This window comes from Oncorhynchus mykiss, chromosome 30 (assembly GCF_013265735.2).
Source record: "Oncorhynchus mykiss isolate Arlee chromosome 30, USDA_OmykA_1.1, whole genome shotgun sequence".
Classification (NCBI taxonomy): Eukaryota; Metazoa; Chordata; class Actinopteri; order Salmoniformes; family Salmonidae; genus Oncorhynchus; species Oncorhynchus mykiss.
The window spans coordinates 31,643,230-31,663,177 of NC_050570.1; the positions used below are offsets into that span (position 1 = coordinate 31,643,230).

The 19,948-nt window shown below is 43.0% G+C and overlaps 1 protein-coding gene across 3 annotated transcripts; it reads left to right on the forward strand.

Moving 5' to 3' along the window:
- Positions 1-604: 604 nt before the first annotated feature.
- Positions 605-13,975, forward strand: LOC110521713 (bromodomain testis-specific protein). Of its 3 annotated transcripts, XM_036968792.1 has the most exons (22): positions 605-934; positions 1,191-1,326; positions 4,366-4,659; positions 4,892-5,029; positions 5,157-5,298; positions 5,529-5,659; positions 6,078-6,428; positions 6,590-6,718; positions 7,289-7,513; positions 7,623-7,795; positions 7,973-8,271; positions 8,399-8,518; positions 8,707-8,853; positions 10,877-10,935; positions 11,098-11,245; positions 11,656-12,027; positions 12,311-12,384; positions 12,693-12,813; positions 12,912-13,012; positions 13,146-13,330; positions 13,490-13,763; positions 13,871-13,975. In XM_036968792.1, exons 3-22 carry the CDS (start codon positions 4,462-4,464, stop codon positions 13,937-13,939), a joined length of 3,456 nt encoding a protein of 1,151 aa, XP_036824687.1. In that variant the 5' UTR covers positions 605-934; positions 1,191-1,326; positions 4,366-4,461; the 3' UTR covers positions 13,940-13,975. The 3 variants fall into 3 exon arrangements, with proteins under 3 accessions (XP_036824687.1, XP_021455183.2, XP_021455184.2); XM_021599508.2 differs by lacking the exon at positions 1,191-1,326; XM_021599509.2 differs by lacking the exon at positions 605-934 and having other exon boundaries at positions 959-1,326; positions 12,696-12,813.
- Positions 13,976-19,948: the final 5,973 nt, after the last annotated feature.

The following is a 19,948-nucleotide window of genomic DNA, read 5'->3' on the forward strand; positions in this document are numbered from 1 at the left end:
TTGCACCCCATTATTTCTATCTCTACTTTGCACATTCTTCCACTGCAAATCTACAATTCCAGTGTTTTACTTGCTATATTGTATTTACTTCGCCACCATGGCCTTTTTTTTGCCTTTACCTCCCTTATCTCACCTCATTTGCTCACATTGTATATAGACTTATTTTTCTACTGTATTATTGACTGTATGTTTGTTTTACTCCATGTGTAACTCTGTGTTGTTGTATGTGTCGAACTGCTTTGCTTTATCTTGGCCAGGTCGCAATTGTAAATGGGAATTTGTTCTCAACTTGCCTACCTCGTTAAATAAAGGTGAAATAAATATATTTAAAATATAAAAAAAATGGCATACGATGAATGATAGCACAAACAGACTGCCACTCAAGTTTAGCGGCTAGTTTACCATATCCCTCCCACGACGACAAAGTATCAGAGAAGTTTGGAATGTAGTAAATCATCAACTCTTTGACAGCATTTTACCACTGAGCTCAAATCAATTATGTGTCAGCTGGGCTAACAACATGGCTAGACATGACGTCCGTTAAACTCCAATTGTTGAGCCAATCGCAGAGCCAAAGAGTACGCATGCGTATTTTGACGGAATTCCCTAACCCTACTCGAAAAGCTTTTCCAACATGTTTCTCAGCTGAACTACACCGTTTGGTTGAACGCTTTCTTTAGGACGGGCACCATATCGATTAAACAGGGATTAGAAACGCATTTTTGTATAATGTTCGAAAGAAATTGATTGTTTAGAGGACATGTCCTACTCACACATCAACCGAAGGTTCTAGAATGGTCATGTGATGTGGTTTGACCAGTTGTGTTGCATTTTGAAAAATACCCTGGGTTACCCGTGATTTTTTTTTAAACGAATGCCTCTGTAGCTGTCAAACTATCTAGGTTACTACATTGAAAAAAGGACGTGAATGTCGGTGAGCTTACGGTGAACCGATGTTTGATGTTAGTAGGATATTTGTGTTTAAGTAAAACTAAATCCTGTCCCACGCTATAGAATAAATCAAGAACTGAATGTAGCACGTGAACTGGTTTGACCAATCACCGATCGACTTCTGAACTGAAGTGTATAAATATGAGGCGGTTGCCCATAGAGACGTGCGCCATTGAAGACTGGTTTTCAACGTACTTAATATTGTTTAAACCTTGTATTGTGTTTTTATTCGTTAAAAGGCAAAGAATAGCACCGTTTTTATCCACCGCATCATCTGCGAAAGTCTCATTGGGCATCCTTCCAGCAGAACACGGTCGGCAAAGAGCGTCTGTCTCAGTTCGGCAGTAAAAACAATCTTGTGCCAGAGACGGAGAGGTAAATGTGTAAAGAGTTCAGGGCTCGATATCCAACACATTGCATTTAATCAGCTGGTTACTTTATTGTATCTCATAACGTTGAAACGGAAGGCTTGTGTGTGTGTGGCGGGGAGAGCTGTTTCATTTGAGAGGTTGACCTACTTTTTGTGTGGTGGCCTTTAGACAGATCCGTTTCCTGTCACCATTTGTTCCGTCAAACTAGCTAGCTAACATGTTTCACTAACGTTAGCTACTAACGTTACTGTATACTGTTATTGCTAAGGTTAGCTTGTGTCACATGCGGTACAATAATCTGAACTAGGTTTAGGATTCAAACATAAACGGTAGAGCCCTAATGTAGAATTTGATGTTGGCTGGGAAAAGCGTTCGTGTTTTGGTACGAATTCCGCGTCAGCTATCTTGCTAATCTAGGCTAACATTCTCTAGTTCACGCGCTACTGGACACCACATTTTGGTCGACTAAGCTTGAATGATGCATTCAACGTGGAGTTGACCGACGATGGGCGCAAACGAACTAACAGAACTAACGATTGTTTATTGCTAGTTACTAACGTTAACTGGTCTGATCATCATTGTTGTAGCCTACTAGCTATATTTGTATTAAATTACCCCCCCCTTCTAGTTTGATGGCTAACGATGCCAGCTAACTAGTTACTATCATCTCTACCAGTAGAGGGCAGGCAATCGGCAGTCAGAAATGGCAGTGACGCATTGTTTCTCGGTCCTATCTGGGATCCTTGGGACGTCCATACCCTAACCTTTGTTAACACACAGTCAGAATTACCTTCATTCGCTAAGTGAAGGACTTACTCTGAATTTTACTTGGTGATATTGTGCTACTAGTGATAGGCAATATTTCGAATGATAATACTTTCCTCATCTGGCACCAGGTACTTTCCAACCATAACCTTACCTTAAACCATTGTACATTGCAACTTCAGTGGTTAGGGACGTCTCAAAGTATCCCGGATAGCACGGACCGAGTAAACAACAGCTTTTAATAATGACACGCACCCATACCATCCATCACATGTAATACACCCATTAATGTGTAACGTTAGGTTCTAGTAAATAAAACAATTATGACATTATTTTTCTTTCCATTAAGTCCTTGACTTTCACACCTCAAATGTTTTGTTAAGTATTAGTGTCGTGTATATATTTTTTTAAATAAGATAGATACTACCTCTTAGATTCTGTAACGTTAATTGGAAACTGATTTGAGTTTTGTTATGAGTGTTTATTTTCTTTGTTGATACAGGTTTTGTATGTTGTACTTGGGAGGACAAATGATGTTTTCTCTGTAACAATCCAATGTATTTAATGAAAATAAACTGCCTAGAAGATCAATATAACTTGTAATGTAAATTCTTTGATTGGGTATCGGCAAAAGTCCAAGCTAATTGAATACGCACTTTGAAGATAGCAGAATTCTTGATGGGTTAAGTAGGTGACAAAGGCATCCATCTGTGCCAGCACAATTTTTTTGTGTGTGTGTGTGAGCTATCACCTAGTTTGAATTTCACTGCTTTATGTTACAGTAAAGGTCCTCAGCCTACGCCAGAAACCTTGTCTTTTACTGACTGGGCATTTCCCAGCGAGATGGCGCCTATAGTTAACCTTATTATGGACCATGTAGTTTGTTCATATGTTATGGAAGTAATTTCTTATGTATTTAGGTATTTTATGAAGCTGTTTTGAATGGAATACCAAGGGGTTGACCCATCATAAAAATATGTAGTAGCGATTGTCCTGGAATATAATGTTGGCACTGTGAAGCAAAACCTTGAACTTAGTGATTATTTTCTACTTTTGGGACACTGAAGAGAAAATAGGCCTAATGCTTTTTCATGGGTTGATGCCTAGAAAGTTGCTTCTTGAGTGTAACTAATTGCAAAAATGTTTGACTGAAAACATTGATATTTTGAAAGTTCATCAGTTCGCATGCTTTGTAGTGTCAATTGATACAATCATACTTTTCATAAAACTAATTTAACTGTTTTAGTTGATGGTAGCGAGGAAAGCGCAGCTCACAGAGGTGCTTTGCAGAGAATTGGTCAAATTATTTCCGGTCTTGTTTTTCAAGCCATGTTCCTCTGACAGATATGAGGTAAGCGAGTTTGGTGCTTCAGATGCCACATTGGACACCAGAATTGTAATGTTGACTGTGGCCAACAATGCATAGTTCCAGTAGATGGCAGTAGAAACCAGCAGTTCTGAATTGCATAGGGTTAAAGATGCCAGATGCAGAAATGGCTCCGCCATTTCCTGGTTGCTAAAATTTGGCCTAATTTCAGTTTGTGACAAAACCAGCAAGTGTAGTGTAGAGAATCATTGTACTGTCGAAACCGCTGGTGTACTAAACCAAAAGGAAGCATAGAAATAGCGCTCATAGACCAGATCTACTACTCCTTAGACTTGCTTTCAATGATCATGATGGATCTACAACACACCTTTCTATGTGAATTTGGTTGGATTGTCCAAAAGGTGACACATTGCAGCTTTAAATTGGTTGCTTTTTGTAGTCGTGTTTTGCTCTAAATTTTATTTATCAAAACCCCTTGTTACTAATGTTACTTATGTTTTTTTTTGTTTTTTCGTCCCCTGCACAAAATAGTACCAAAAAGGCAGATTGGTTTCGGTCTATGGACACACACTGGTGTATGATATGGCAGTGACTAGATTACCTATTGCAGCGGTTCTCAACTTTCCTTGGGGATCCCTAGACAATTTTGTTTGAGCTCTGAACTAGCTCGCCTGTTTCACCCACTCAAGGGCTTGATAATTAGTTGAATCAGGTGAGCTAGCTCTGGAATAGATCAAATGCATGGAACGGGTGGGGGTCCCAGAGGAGAGGTTTGAAAACCACTAACCTATTGGACTTGCAGGGCAAAAGCCTTCCTGTGCTAATTAAACAGTCAGTTCAGCAACTCGCATGGCAGTGTGACAACATTTTTTTTGTCACACAATTGTGCAGTTATCTAGTGCAGGGAGGAAACAAAACACATCCGTGCTGAAAACCACCCCTCTCTTTCAGTGGTCTTGGAGGAATATGTGTGAGAGCTGAGCTACAGGAAACAAGTGCCGCTCTGAACTCCTACCCCGTGTCTACCGACCTTTGGACTGCACCACGATGACAGACGCCGTATGTCCCCCAATGTCCATGTTGGGAGGCGTGAACCCTCCTCCCCCGGAGTTCAACAATCCCAAGAAGCCCGGCCGCATCACAAACCAGCTGCAGTACCTGGAGATGGTGGTCAAGGTCCTGTGGAGACACAACTTCTCCTGGCCTTTCAGGACGCCTGTGGATGCTGTCGGACTGCACATTCCAGTGAGTCTCTCACTTTTTGTTACTTGCAATGTCTGATATGGAGTTTTTCCCTACTTAACTAAGTTGAATGCGCTGACTATAAGTTGCTAGCTGATAAGCGCATCTTAACTTACTGAAATGTAATTATCAAATGTTTTTCATTTTAGTACTTGGTCATTTTTTACATTTCCTCCATGCACAGCCATCACGACCTCTTATGAATGATTTTTTCCGTTCTTTTTTCTGTTTTTAGGATTACTATACAATTATCAAGACGCCAATGGACTTGAGCACCATTAAGAAGCGTCTTCAGAATAATTATTACTGGAAAGCGATGGAATGCATAGAAGACTTCAACAAACTGTTCACCAACTGCTATGTATATAATCGGGTAAAGAAAAAAAAAAAAGGTTGAAATGTCATAATCATATTGTATTTACTCACCACACACATAGTGTCAGCCTACATACTCTCCCATTCAGTGAATGCTCAATAATTGTTATTCAACATGTTTTCAGCCTGGAGATGACATAGTTCTGATGGCCCAGGCCTTGGAGAAGATCTTCCTACAGAGAGTGGCTGAGATGCCCCCGGAGGAGACTGAGATATCTGCCATCACAACCAAGACCCCAGTGAAGGGTGGGAGGAAGTCCTCTGCTGGTAAGCTACACAGCCTCTCCAGCGGCTTAATCTTACACAAGCATTGTATGCTTCCCAAATGGGTGGCACCCTATTCGCTTTTATTGTGCACTACTTTTGACCAGGGCTGTTGGGCTTTGGTCAAAAGTAGTGTACTACAAAAGGGAATAGGTTGCCATTTGGGATGCAACCGTACTATCTTTCATGTATTCCAATGTCTACATTCTGACTTCTTAATGTCCTCTTTGTAGGTATGATAAAGCTGAGGCCCCAGTCCCCTGTGTCTGAGGTGGTGTTCCAGCAGACGGTGACGGTCATCCCTCTTGAGGCCCACCACACCATCCCCCCTGCTGCCCAGCTCTCCTCTCAGATAGCAGCCAAAGTCAGTACCTCTTCACAATTACCTCACTATATGTACATTATATATTTTATACAACGGGTGGTTCTAATTCTCAATGCCAATTTGGTTAAAACCGCTTTCCAGCCGGTGTCTATTCCACAAGTTACCACCTGCTAAATCTATGACATTAAAATGCCTGTTTACTCTGTTCCATCTGACTGCACAATCCACTGTCTCATCAGCCCAGCCAGGCAATTTATATACTAGAGCTCCACTATAAAAATTATGTATACATGATCTCACATTTCTTTTAGACTAACATTTTTATTTCAACAGCGGAGATTTAACTTCTATAATGCTTAAACATGACCCATCACCTTTTTGAAGTTTGTGCAAACGGTTTAGTCTGTATTTTGTGAATGCATTTCTACCCTTCTCTGTTGTGTTCACATCGTTTCAGATCGAGAAGGGTGTGAAGAGAAAAGCAGGCGCCATGACAGCCTCTTCTCCCATCACCAGCTGCGAGTCGTCCCCCGTCGTCGACGGCTCGACGCCCTGTAAGCTGTTCTCCAGGCGGGGCAGTGGTCGGCCCATCAAACCCCCCAGGAAAGACCTGCCTGATTACCACCAGAGACAGAATAGTAAGCTCTCGGATCAGCTCCGCTTCTGTAACTGCATCCTGAAGGAGATGTTCACCAAGAGGCATGCGGCCTACACCTGGCCCTTCTACAAGCCGGTGGATACGGAGGCCCTGGGTCTACACGACTACCACAACGTCATCATGCAGCCCATGGACCTGGGCACCATACGGGTTAGATGGCCGTGTTACACTAAACCTGTGTTGAACGAGAGAGGCCACTTAGTATCTGCCAGGGTTACATTGGCCAATCAATATCTTGTCTCTTGTTCTCTCTCACTATTGAAGATGACAGTATTTGTGATGATGCTGAAGACGTACGTGTTTTTTCACAGAAAAAAATGGTTGAACGTGAATACATGGATGCCCAGGATTTTGCTGCTGATTTCAGACTCATGTTCTCCAACTGTTACAAATACAACCCACCCACCCATGAGGTTGTTATTATGGCAAGAAAACTCCAGGTATGATTGCCCGTGTTTTCAACCAGTCTTGTCTGTAGAAGTTGTCTAAATGAATTGCAATGCAATAACGATATTACAATATGCAGGCATGCATTTGATCTTAAAATGGGCCAGCCACGTAAATCGTGTAGATCTGAAGGGGGGGGGGGGGGGGGCGCGCAAATTCAGACCGTGATGTTAGATATGTGCTCTATCCAATGTCACGTGTGACCGCTGTGATCAGCCAGCTGCATCCCCTACCAACCATTGCTCACGCCTGCTTCTCTCTGTCCTCTGTTTCTGCGCATCTCCAGTTTTAAAATGTAATTGTGTGATGGCGGGCTGGGGTGTGCAGACATGAATGAATCCCTGTGGTATCACGATACTACTCTGTATTGTGATATCGCTTCATTAGTCAAATGTTGGTTTTAGGACAACACTACTCTGAAAATAAGCACATTTTCTTGGACTTCACACGCAGTTTTCATATGTTACAGTGCAAAACAAAAGTCACCAGTTTGCGTCCCTAAATATGAAGATGGATGGTTGGTGAGAATGTTTGACTAGATGAATTGTGGCCCTACCCACCAGGATGTGTTTGAGGAGCGCTGGCTCAAGCTTCCAGATGAGCCGGTGAGGAGGGCGGGTGGGCCAGGACACCACGGTCACCACAGGGACAAAGGGAGAGGAGATGGGCCTGAGAGCTCCAGCACAGGCAGCAGTACCGGCGAGAGCTCCTCAGAGTCCGAGTCCTCCTCAGACTCTGAGGAGGAAGAAGAGGCTAGAGCTCTACGGTTGGCTAAGCTAGAGGAACAGGTATGCCGTCACCTGCTGCTGTCATTGTACCTGGCCATGCTGACGTCACTGTTCTGTTACCTACTACTGTGTATCTAACTGATGCCCCCTCCACTCTTCTTCTCCTCAGTTGAAAGCGGTGCACGATCAGCTGCAGAGACTCACCCAGGAGCCCCTGCTCAAACCAAAGAAGGAGAAATCAAAGGAGAGAAGAAAAAAGGAAATGAGTAGAAGACCGAAGCATGAAGACTTGAGGAAACCCAAAATACAGAAGAAGTGCATTAACAAGGGAACATCATCTGTGTAAATGACCAAGTCGTTGTTGATGATAAATTATAATCTCCCTCCCCAGTGGAACCACATTTTTTTTTTTACCAATTCAAAGGATTGACTTTCATGTTGCCAGTGGCCTGTTATTATTTTACTAACTTTCATTGGCCTACAAAGTGTTCCTGAATGTCTTTTTACCTCTCTCGAAAGGCACGGCAAGAGGAGGAAGATGGCTCTCCCTGTGGTGCCCTATGAGTCTGAGGAGGACGAGGTGCTAGCGGTGCCCATGTTGTACGGTGAGAAGAGGCAGCTGAGCCTGGACATCAACAAACTGCCGGGGGACAAGCTGGGCAAGGTGGTGAACATCATCCAGGGCAGGGAGGCCTCGCTCCGTGACGCCAACCCTGAGGAGATAGAGATCGACTTTGAGACCCTCAAGCCCTCCACACTCAGGGCCCTGGAGAGCTTCGTCACGACCTGCTTCAGGAAACGACCCAAGAAACCCAACCGTGAGTAATTGCAGTGCACACCTTCTTTTCTTGGTTCCTTGCGGGTTGGTCATTGCACATGTATCTCTGTACTCCTGACCAAGGACTTTACTAGGCTCAAATGTCATTATTTCCCCTATTCTTCCAGTGAATAAGCTGGTGAAAGCCAAAGGAGAGATGCAGACTGTGAAGGAGCAGGATGCAGAGAAACCTCGCCAGAGTATTACCGACGAGCCGAGCTCACTGGCCAAGAAGAAAAAGGCAACAAGTAAGTGAACTCTGAAGCTGTGGTAGTAAGGACCAGTATGTCTGACTTAGTGGCCTTGTTGTCCAGGGGAAACGGGTTCTTCTGTTTTCTCTGCTGTCCAATAGTGAGTAACGCAATTGTGCAGTGCTCGTCTCTGTCTTTCTCTCTGTTGTCCTACACGTGACCATTGTCCCTCTGTTTCCCTCCAGATGAGCCCCCTATAGCTCCTCCTGTCCCAGACTTGGCCCGGCTGTCCCGTCTCAGTGAGAGCAGCAGCTCTTCCTCCTCCGGCTCTGACCGCTCCAGCAGCAGTAGTAGTGATTCTAGCACTTCTGATAGCAGTGACTCTGAATCAGGTTAGCTGTTCACCTCAGCACTAAGCACTACCCCCCCCCCCCCCCCCCACACACACACACACACATATCCACCCTGCTTTCCTGCAAGGGCACACTCCCCCCACTCGCTGTACACTAATGGAGTGAGAGAATACGATATGGCTAAATACTCACAAGGACTCTAGCCTCTGTAGCACAGAACCTTTTCACCTGCTGGCAAAACCAAAATACTTGAAGAAATATTAGTGTGTTATCGTTTCATATTTTTGTATGTTCGTTCATTGGGTGTATTTTTTTAATTTTATTTATCTATTCGTGCACTTAGTCTGTACTACAGAGAGCAGTGAACTGTCACAAAAGTCTATCTTTTGATTATTACAGTGCTGTATTTATTTGTATGTTATTGTTTTAATGCAAACAAATGGTGCTTAGTTTGAAATGAGGCCAGCCAGATTCCTGTGCCAAATGTCATTAATCCAGCGGGCACCAGACTGCTGCCGTGCAAATCTGAAGTAAATTAAGAATTGGGACCAGTTCTTAAAAACAGCCCATACAGGCCAAGTGCTATTTATAAGCCAAAGATCTTATTTACACTCCTACCGCTATACATCTTCTATAAACATCGCAAAAATCAGATGAATACGGTTCGAGAAGTACCAGACAGCATTACAATACCCTTCAACCCCCCTCTCATCTCACCCTCCATACTGTTAGAGTTGCGTAAATTCAAATCTGGTATCAGGATAAATATAACAATGAGTGATTGTATACTATGTATTTTTTATTAGCTAAGAAATAAATGGCAAATGCAACTTTCGTATATATGGGCTCACTGTAATACCACGCAGGGCAGAACAGAGAACTGACAGGATGTATGTAAACAGTGTTCTTATACTGTGATGGACATAGTTCCAACCCGTCTGTTGGCCTATCACAGTAGAGGCTGGGCGGGGTTTAAACTTGCTCAGCCTATTGCAGGCGCTCAGGCGGGTCCCCGCCTCGTGGCGCTTCTTGGAGTCCTCCCTCCGTCGATGTATAGATTCTTACTGTTCTGGTATCGCAGCCTAGTTATAACAGTTGTTCAGTTCCTGCTATTGTGTTGTTCAGTATTTTTCCATATCAGTTAAACCTCGTGATGACCACCCCTCCCTATGCCTGCTGAAACACAACTTTGTAAGATACAGCAAGTCACACCATGTGCTCAATATTGTTACATACAAACACAAAGACAAAGCATCTGCTGGACTGTTATCTACAGTTTTGCAACATGCAGGTCACACCATGTTACTCAGTTCTTGTCTCACACACAAACAGGCAAGTAGATGTAGCAAGCAGTTGTTTAATCTCATGATGATGCTCAAGTGCACAAATGCAGATAATTCACACAGCCAACATCAGATAATATTTAATCAATAATATATGGTAATGGCTATAATGTAAAACACAGAATCCCACAATACTCTCTGAACCGTTGCAGAGTCAAAGCTGGTCCTCACTTTAGACAGCGGCACTCATCTCTGTTCACCAATTGATTGTACTCAGGTTTTGGTTTTTGCAAGATTTTGTATGGAGCAATATAAGCATAATACACGTACATCAGATTTGTATTTGAAGTACTCGACAGATTGTAACGCTAATGCAGAGCTTGATGGGGTAGGATTTCTCCTACACTGCTTCATTTTGTAGCCATTGCAAATGTTTTTTTGTTTGTTCCATTTGTACCTCATATGGGTAGAATTTTAAATGTATGTGTCTTGGTGGTCGAACACCTAGAGTTTCAAATAAATAAATTTTGATAGACAATTTTACATTTTACGGTTAAATGGTTTTTCTTTGAATTTGTATCGCATCGTCAAACAGTTCAATCCTACTAGACACATTAGCTTGCAACCACAACTTTAGTTTTTACTGAAAACTGCGTGTGAAAGTAGTGATTTCAGAGTAGATCAGTGGAATTGTTTTTAGTATTATTTAAAGGTAAGTAAAGATGTTTTTATTTATCCAACTGTGGATAAATTGAATTACTATTGCGCATGTCTTTCAGTAAAGAAATCTGAGAAGAAAAAGAAATTCAAAGACACTCTACACAAGTTCAAGATCAAGGTAAATATCTAACAGCCCCTACTTCCTCTAACCCAGTGGTCTAGTTCACATGGGTTATACCTTCTATTTGGATTAATATACTTGGAACTACAGTGTTTTCATTATAAATTGTAAGCCCCCCCCCCCCCCCCCCCCCCCCCCCCCCCCCCCCCCGTCAAACAGAATTTCAAAAAGAAGAAATCTGCTAAGAAAGACCCAGTGTCGGAGTCCTCTCTCCAGACCAGCCAGCCCCCGCCTGCCTCTGCCTCGCTAGTCCCAGCAGTAGTAACAAAAGACCTGCCTCCTCTAGAGCTACTCACGTCTCCCCCAGGTAGCAAACGTTTGTCGCCTTGACATTCTGTGTTAGTGTGTTGGCTATCAAGGAACTCAAGTTCTGTAACACTGTCTTTTGGTTATTACATTTTTAAAGGTTGTTGACAAATCCGTAGTGTCAGCCCTATCTATGGAAATACAATTTCCCCTGTAAAACAGTAGGTTTTAAGCCCATGGAAAGTCTCTAAGACTGGACCGAGGCCCTTGTGGAAATCACATAATGAAAAGCTTGTATTGTTTGGATTAGAGATGGAAAAAGCTGGATTGCCTGGTCATTTCGCTGGGCCGTGTTGCTATGTCTCATGGGATGTGACGTTTTTAGTTTAATCAGGAGGTCCGATTAGGGACAGATGCCTACAACCTTTACTCACTATTTCTATTGAATCTCCCCTCTTCCTTCCTTCTCAGCCTTACACAGCCGCCTGCCTCCGCAGCCTTCAAGACCAAGTGCCAAAGCAGCACCACTACCTCGCAAAAACAGGGTGGCCCCCCTGCAGCTCACTGACAGTCAGCCCCAACAACAGCAGGACCTGCTGGTCCCATCTGAGAGCCCCACTACTCCCTCTCTCACTCCCCCTTATTCCTGTGACCCCACTCTTACTCTGCCCACAGACCCACTCAACACAACAGCTGCACTCACACACGCACCTCCCTCCAGCCTGCTCTGTTCCCGCCAAACCCCTCCCTCTCCCCTAGCACTCCTCCCTTCTCCTCGGTGTCGATCACTAGCCCAGACACAGGAGGTGAAAACTGGGCCACCTGATAGGGCACAACAGGAAGGTAAGGGCTCTTCAGTCAGCTTAGCAACCCCCCTAGCTTTTAGCATGTCCCCTCCACTGCGTGCTGCATGCTTCCCAACCCATAGCTGCTAAGGTCTGTGTGTTGCCTGTAGATGTTGTTTTGCCTCGTTGTTTACAGTGTTAGATGCCATGTCACCATCGCTGTAGCCCTGGCTGCGTGTCTCATCCTGTTCCTCAACTGCCTGCCTGCCGGCTTTCATCCATAGTGTTTGTGTCTGTCTGTGTGGAGAATAAGGCCCTGCTTTGTTTTTCTCCTGTCTCAGGTCTGTCTGTGCTGCTGACCCATCTGACCTCTCCTCCTGCAGTTTTACTACAGGCTGCTGATAGCAGATATGAGGTATGCTCTCATCTTCCTGTTGTTGATAGATGAATTGTGACGTTAGATTAAAACACTTTTTAAATAAATGTCTCCGTTCTTGGCATTTTATAAATATTGCAAGAGTTGATTGGTATATTTTCTTTGACGGTAATTTAATTAGAATCGATACGAGTCTACAGAGTGCTTTGTGTTGCAATTGAAATGTGTTTTTCATTGGCCAAATCTTTCAGGGGTGGAGACAGCCGGTTGATTGTGTGAAATAGCATTGGCCTTAGCCCTGGAAGTGGTAATGGAGGTATAATACTCTAAATCTCACTTTGCGATAGCAGCAGCCGTGCCCAGTGCTGTCCCCTCTACAAGACAGCCCATTACAGCCAGTGAAGGATGACTGGAGGCTCTCTGAAGCACTGGGGGAGACCCACTCCAAGATTCTGCAGAAACAGCCTTGTAAGCAGAACTGTGTGTGGGTGTGGAAATGTTTTTGTGTATGGAAATGTCTGCAAATAAATTACAAATGAAAACATATTTTTAATGGACCTCCCCAGATCCCAGACACTCTGATGTTGTGTTTGATGTTGGAAACACCATCCTCTCTCATCCAGCTAATAAACCCACTGCAGATGGAAAAAGCACACCTGCCAAAAAGGTAAGGTAATGTAACTGAAACATAGCACTAGCACAATGAATTACTTCAAATATACTGTATGCATGCCCATCGGAGGCATTTGTATTTGTCAAAAAAAAATGTGACACTTCATTTGTGAAACTATCCTGTGTAGGATATTGTCCTGAAGAACGCAGACTCCTGGGCTAGTTTGGGGAAGATAGCCATTTCCACTCCCTCCACGGTGAAGTCTTCAAAGGAGAGCTTTGATAAGTTCCGCAGGGCAGCCATTGAGAAGGAGGAGAGAGAGAGAGCTCTCACTCTAAAGAGGATGCAGATGAAGGCTTCAGGGAACAGCAGGTACTTATTCATCCAGCCAATCATTTTTTATTTGTTTTTGTCTTATCAGTTGTGTGTCTTGTAGGTAATGCTGCTTCACCCAAACTCCTCCAATAAAGTAGATCTCTATTAATATGTGAGTGGTACCTGATGAGCCAGCTAAAAGTGTTGTATTTTCAGCCTAACCATGCCAGTATCGTTGCCAGTGGCAGTACCAGTGCCACCTAGAGCTGCGGAACAAGAGCACCTTCCATGTAGAACTCCGGCAGCAGAGATCCCCATGCCGACGGAGGCAATCGTGGAGCCTCAGCCTCCTAGAGCTCCAGAGCCCCTGAAAGAGGAGCCTCCAGCGGCTGCCTCAACCCCACCTCCGCCCTTCACTACCCAGACCTCTGTAGACGGAGAGAGGGAGATGGCCCGCAGGAGAGAACAGGAGCGACGCAGACGAGAGGCTGTACGTTCCTTTCCTTCACTTTTTGTTTTATTGTGCGGGTCATTCTTCTGTTCCTTGTTGTAGTTTTATCCAGACTGTAATAAAACGTCTTACCTTTTCTTCCTCAGATGTCTGGTGTCATTGACATGACAATGCAGAGTGACATCATGGCAACATTTGAGAAGAACCTGGACTAAAATAAAATGGCAGCAGACCATGCAGCTGGTGACTGACGTCTGTCTTCTGTTGTTGTTGGACAATAAATAATAGAGCTTGTTGTTTTAGTAAACGACACCCTAGGCGCCTTCTCTCCCTCCAGACTGGCTGTCTGAACCAACCACGCTGCATCTAGATGACGGAAACGGGTCATTATGCCTGTGTCCCAAATTACATCCTATCCCCTATATGGTGCACTACTTTTGGGCCTCATTGGCCCTGGTCAAACGTAATACACACAAAAAAAAATGGAATAGAGTGCAATTTGGGATGCAGGCTATTATTATCCTTAACAGGAGAAGCATGTACTGTAGCATGGCAACCTCACATGACATAACCCCAGTACATTTTAGTATTGTTGTAAGAAGATGCTGTAAAATATTGATATTGCAAAAAATATACAGTACCAGTCAAAAGTTTGGGGACCTACTCATTCAAGGGTTTTTCTTTATTTTTACTATTATTATACATTGTATAATAATAGTGAAAACATCAAAACTATGAAATAACACAAATGGAATCATATAACCAAAAAAGTGTTAAACAAATCAAAATATATTTGAGATTCTTCAAAGTAGCCACCCTTTGCCTTGACAGCTTTGCACACTCTTGGCGTTCTCTCAACCAACTTCACGAGGAATGCTTTTCCAGAAGTCTTGAAGGAGTTCCCACATATGCTGAGCACATGTTGGCTGCTTTTCCTTCACTCTGCGGTCCAACTCATCCCAAACCATCTCAATTGGGTTGAGGTCGGGTGATTATGGAGGCCAGGTCATCTGATGCAGCACGCCATCACTCTCTTTCTTGGTCAAATAGCCCTTACACAGCCTGGAGGTGTGTTGGGTCATTGTCCTGTTGAAAAATAAATGATAGTCCCACTAAGTGCCAACCAGCTGGGATGGCCTATCGCTGCAGAATGCTGTGGTAGCCATGCTGGTTAAGTGTGCCTTAAAATCACACATTTGGACTCATCAGACCAAATAACAGATTTATCCCGGTCTAATGTCCATTGTTCATGTTTCTTGGCCCAAGCAAGTCACTTCTTATTGGTGTCCTTTAGGTAGTGGTTTCTTTGCAGCAAACTTAAGGCACACCTGTTAATTGAAATGCATTCCAAGTGACTACCTCATGAATCTGGTTGAGAGAATGCCAAGAGTGTGCAAAGCTGTCATCAAGACAAAGGGTGGATACCTTTTTGAAGAATCTCAAATATAAAATATATTTTGATTTAACACTGGTTACATGATTCCATGTGTTATTTCATAGCTTTGTCTTTACTGTTCTTCTAACAATGTAGAAGATAGTAAAAACCCTGGAATGAGTAGGTGTGTCCAAACTTTTGACTGGTTGTGTGTGTATATACTCAGAAAAAAAAGAAATGTCCTCTCACTGTCATGTTTATTTTCAGCAAACGTAACGTGTTGAATCTAATGTTCATACAAATATTTACAACTGAGACAAACTGAATAAGTTCCACAGACATGTGACTCACAGAAATTGAATAATTTTCCCTGAACAAAGGGGGGGAGGGGGGTCAAAAGATGATAACAATTTCAGTCCGATGATGCTGTGACACACCGCCCCAGACCACAACGGACCCTCTACCTCCAATTCGATCCCGCTCCAGAGTACAGGCCTCTGTGTAACGCTCATTCCGTCGACGATAAGCGTGAATCCGACAATCACCTCTTGTGAGACAAAACCGCGACTCGTCAGTGAAGAGCACTTTTTGATAGTCCTATCTGGTCCAGCGACGGTGGATTTGTGCCCAAAGGCGACGTTGCTGGTGATGTCTGGGAGGACCTGCCTTACAACGGGTATACAAGCCCTCAGTCCAGCCTCTCTGTCTTTTGCGGACAGTCTGAGCACTGATTGAGGGATTGTGTGTTCCTGGGGTAACTCGGGCAGTTGTTGCCATCCTGTACCTGTCCCGCAGGTGTGAACTTCGGAGGTACCGATTCTGTGCAGGTGTTGTGCGTGGTCTGCCACTGTGAGGATGATCAGCTGTCCGTCCTGTCTCCCTGTAGCGCTGTCTTCGGCGTCTCACAGTACGGACATTGCAATTTATTGCCCTGGCCACATATGCAGTCCTCATGCCTCCTTGCAGCATGTTCACGCAGATGAGCAGGGACCCTGAGCAGCTTTCTTTTGGTGTTTTTCAGAGACAGTAAAAAGGCCTCTAGTGTCCTAAGTTTTCATAACTGACCTTAATTGCCTACCGTCTGTAAGCTGTTAGTGTCTTAACTACAGTTCCACAGGTGCATGTTCATTAATTGTTTATGGTTCATTGAACAAGCATGGGAAAGAATGTTTAAACCCTTTACAATGAAGATCTGTGAAGTTATTTGGATTTTTTTTTTCCTTTGAAAGATAACGTCCTTTTTTCAGGACCCTTTTTTTTTTTTGCTGAGTCATACACACACACACACACACACACACACACACACTTACTTAACGGACCATATATAGATGGAATTTGACTTTTTGTACTTGTCATGGTTGGTTTGTAAATGCTTAACTCTTAGAGAAAGAAGAGTAAAAAATTAAGAGCTGTTGAAAAATGTTCCACCAACATGTTCGGTCCTCTTTTCCTTTTCACCTAGCTTGCGTCACAAATGGCACACTATTGCCCTTCTGATCAGAGCACTATATACGGAATAGGGTGCCATTTCAGTAGTCGACTTGGTGAGTCCTCCCATGTACACCAGAGGAGGCTGGTGGGAGGAGCTATAACAGGATGGACTCATTGTAATTGCTGGAATGGAATAAATTGAACGGTGAACATATGGAGAACACATGTTGGACTGTTCCATTTATTCCATTCCAGCCATTACAATGAGACTGTCCTCCTATAGCTCCCCCCACCAGCCTCATCTGGTGTTCACATCAACCTGTTTACACGCTTATTAACGTTCCAACTTTTTGACTTGGCTGAAATGCATAACCTGACTTTTTTGGGGGGGGCTTCACTCCAATAGTAATACTATTATGTATACCATGTACTGTATAGTTTATCTCCAGTTCTTTACTCCTTCATGCCATTCATAGTCAATTCTGCACATTTTTTGTGGAAAAATATTCAATCTAATGCTCTGAGCTATACTGTACATGTCATTTTTGACTTATTTGGGAACAGATTTTTTTTATATACTTGTGTGGACATACAATATTTGTCTGTATCAAATTATACTTAGTATTTTAATATTTTATTACACAGAGGCTGGGGATGTCAGTCTTATTTAAAACTACACTTTACCTTGTTTAGGTGCCATATATAGTGGTGTGCTTAGGAAACTTTAGGCATTGTTGGTGCCTATATTGTGTTTTTTTCTAATGGGATCCAACCCTGACTACATTTATTTTGGCAGACAGACTTTAATGTTGTTTTTTATCCTATGGTTCTAGCTGTTCTGCAGTGTGTTTTTTTTTTTTTTTTTTTTTTTCACTTTGACATGAACAGCAGCACTTTACTCTGTATCTTGTGGTATGAGTGCATGTCATACCACATAGAGAAAGAACTAATATAATTGAGAATCACACAAAGCTAAATCATTAAATATTTTTAATTAAAGCACTGTTTATTTTCTGTGTTTTGATTTCATGGGTGATCAGCCAGTCCCATCAAGTGGGATATCCAGAAAGTCTTCATTACAATAAAAAGGTGATTACTCAATAGTGGGCAAAAAGAGTGCGCTCGCGGCACTATGCAGATCCACACACTTGAATTTGTTAAGTGATGGAGATTTGACAAGACATGCAGGACTCACTACATGCCAATTAAGTGTGTTATTCTTAGCAAAATACACAGTATACAAAACATTAAGGACACCTAATGTGGAGTTGCCGCCCCCCCCCCCCATTTGCCCTCAGATCTGCCTCAATTCGTCAGGGCATAGACTACAAGGTGTCAAGTGTTCCAGAAGGAGGCTGGCCCATGTTGACGCCAATGCTTCCCACAGTTGTGTCAAGTTGGCTGGATGTCCTTTGGGTGGTGGACCATTTTTTGATCCACACGGGAAACTTGAATGGTCAGTCTGTCATGGGAAAAACAGCAAATGCACTTAATGTTTTGTACACGTGTACAGTTGAAGTCGGCAGTTTACATACACCTTAGCCAAATACATTTAATCTCAGTTTTCCACAATTCCTGACATTTAATCCTAGTAAAAATGCCCTGTTTTTGGTCAGTTAGGATCACCACTTTATTTTAAGAATGAGTAATGTTAGAACAATAGTAGAGAGAAATAAATAAAAGCTGAAGTAATTCATTTATCACATTCCCAGTGGGTCAGAAGTTTATATACACTCAATTAGTATTTGGTAGCATTGCCTTTAAATTGCTTAACTTCGATCAAACGTTTCGGGTAGCCTTCCACAAGCTTCCCACAAAAGGTTGGGTGAATTTTGACCCATTCCTCCTGACAGAGCTGGTGTAACTGAGTCAGGTTTGTAGGCCTCCTTGCTTGCACACGCCTTTTCAGTTCTGCCCACAAATTTTCTATGGGATTGAGGTCAGGGCTTTGTGATGGCCACTCCAATACCTTGACTTTGTTGTCCTTAAGCCAATTTGCCTCAACTTTGGAAGTATGCTTGGGGTCATTGTCCATTTGGAAGACCCATTTGCGACCAAGCTTTAACTTCCTGACTGATGTCTTGAGATGTTGCTTCAATATATCCACATAATTTACCTAGCTCATGATGCCATCTATTTTGTGAAGTGCACCAGTCCCTCCTGCAGTAAAGCACCCCCACAACATGATGCTGCCACACCCGTGCTTCACAGTTGGGATGGTGTTCTTCGGCTTGCAAGCCGCCCTCCCCCTTTTTCCTCCTAACATAACGATGGTCATTATGGCCAAACAGTTCTATTTTGTTTCATCAGACCAGAGAACATTTCTCCATTTCTCCAAAAAGTATGATCTTTGTCCCCATGTGCAGTTGCAAACCGTAGTCTGGCTTTTTTAATGGCGGTTTTGGAGCAGTGGCTTCTTCCTTGCTGAGAGGCCTTTCAGGTTATGTCAATATAAGACTTGTTTTACTATGGATATAATACTTTTGTACCTGTTTCCTCCAGCATCTTCACATCGTCACAAGGTCCTTTGCTGCTGTTCTGGGATTGATTTGCACTTTTCGCACCAAAGTACATTCATCTCTAAGAGACAGAACGTGTCTCCTTCCTGAGGGGTATGACGGCTGCGTGGTCCCATGGTGTTTATACTTGCGTACTATTGCTTGTACAGATGAACGTGGTACCTTCAGGCGTTTGGAAATTGTCCCAAGGATGAATCAGACTTGTGGAGGTCTACAAAAAAGGTCTACACAGACTTGTGGAGGTCTTGGCTGTTTTATTTTGATTTTCCCATGATGTCAAGCAAAGAGGCACTGAGTTTGAAGGTAGGCCTTGAAATACATCCACAGGTACACCTCCAATTGACTCAAATGACATCAATTAGCCTATCAGAAGCTTCTAAAGCCATGACATTTTCTGGAATTTTCCAAGCTGTTTAAAGGCACAGTCAATTTAGTGTATGTAAACTTCGGACCCACTGGAATTGTGATACAGTGAATTATAAGTGAAATAATCTGTCTGTAAACAATTGTTGGAAAAATTACTTGTGTCATGCACACAGTAGATGTCCTAACCAACTTGCCAAAACTATAGTTTGTTAACAAGAAAAACTCGTTTTAATGACTCCAACCTGAGTCTATGTAAACTTCTGAATGCAACTGTATATAATATCTATGAAATAATATTTCAGGGTTTTTTACTCATGCACCCAAAGGCTGTTGTCCCCAACTGCATGCCAGTATGTTGCAATAATAGCAAGACACTCACTGGGAGTCAGTTCTGTACATGAACCTTTGTACTTCCATATACTTCCCATGTCAGCATCCCTCACCCTTGGTTTGATCAATGGATTACAGCCCTTGAAGTCAGAGATTATTTTTTACCCTTGAGGCATGAGTAACGGTCTTTCACCTTTAATCCC

Coding starts and splice junctions, on each gene's coding strand:
- LOC110521713 (XM_036968792.1), top strand. CDS start 4,462: ATGACAGACGCCGTATGTCCCCCAATGTCCATGTTGGGAGGCGTGAAC. Junction 6,429..6,589: donor TGGACCTGGGCACCATACGG/GTTAGATGGCCG, acceptor GTTTTTTCACAG/AAAAAAATGGTTGAACGTGA. Junction 10,936..11,097: donor TACACAAGTTCAAGATCAAG/GTAAATATCTAA, acceptor CCCGTCAAACAG/AATTTCAAAAAGAAGAAATC.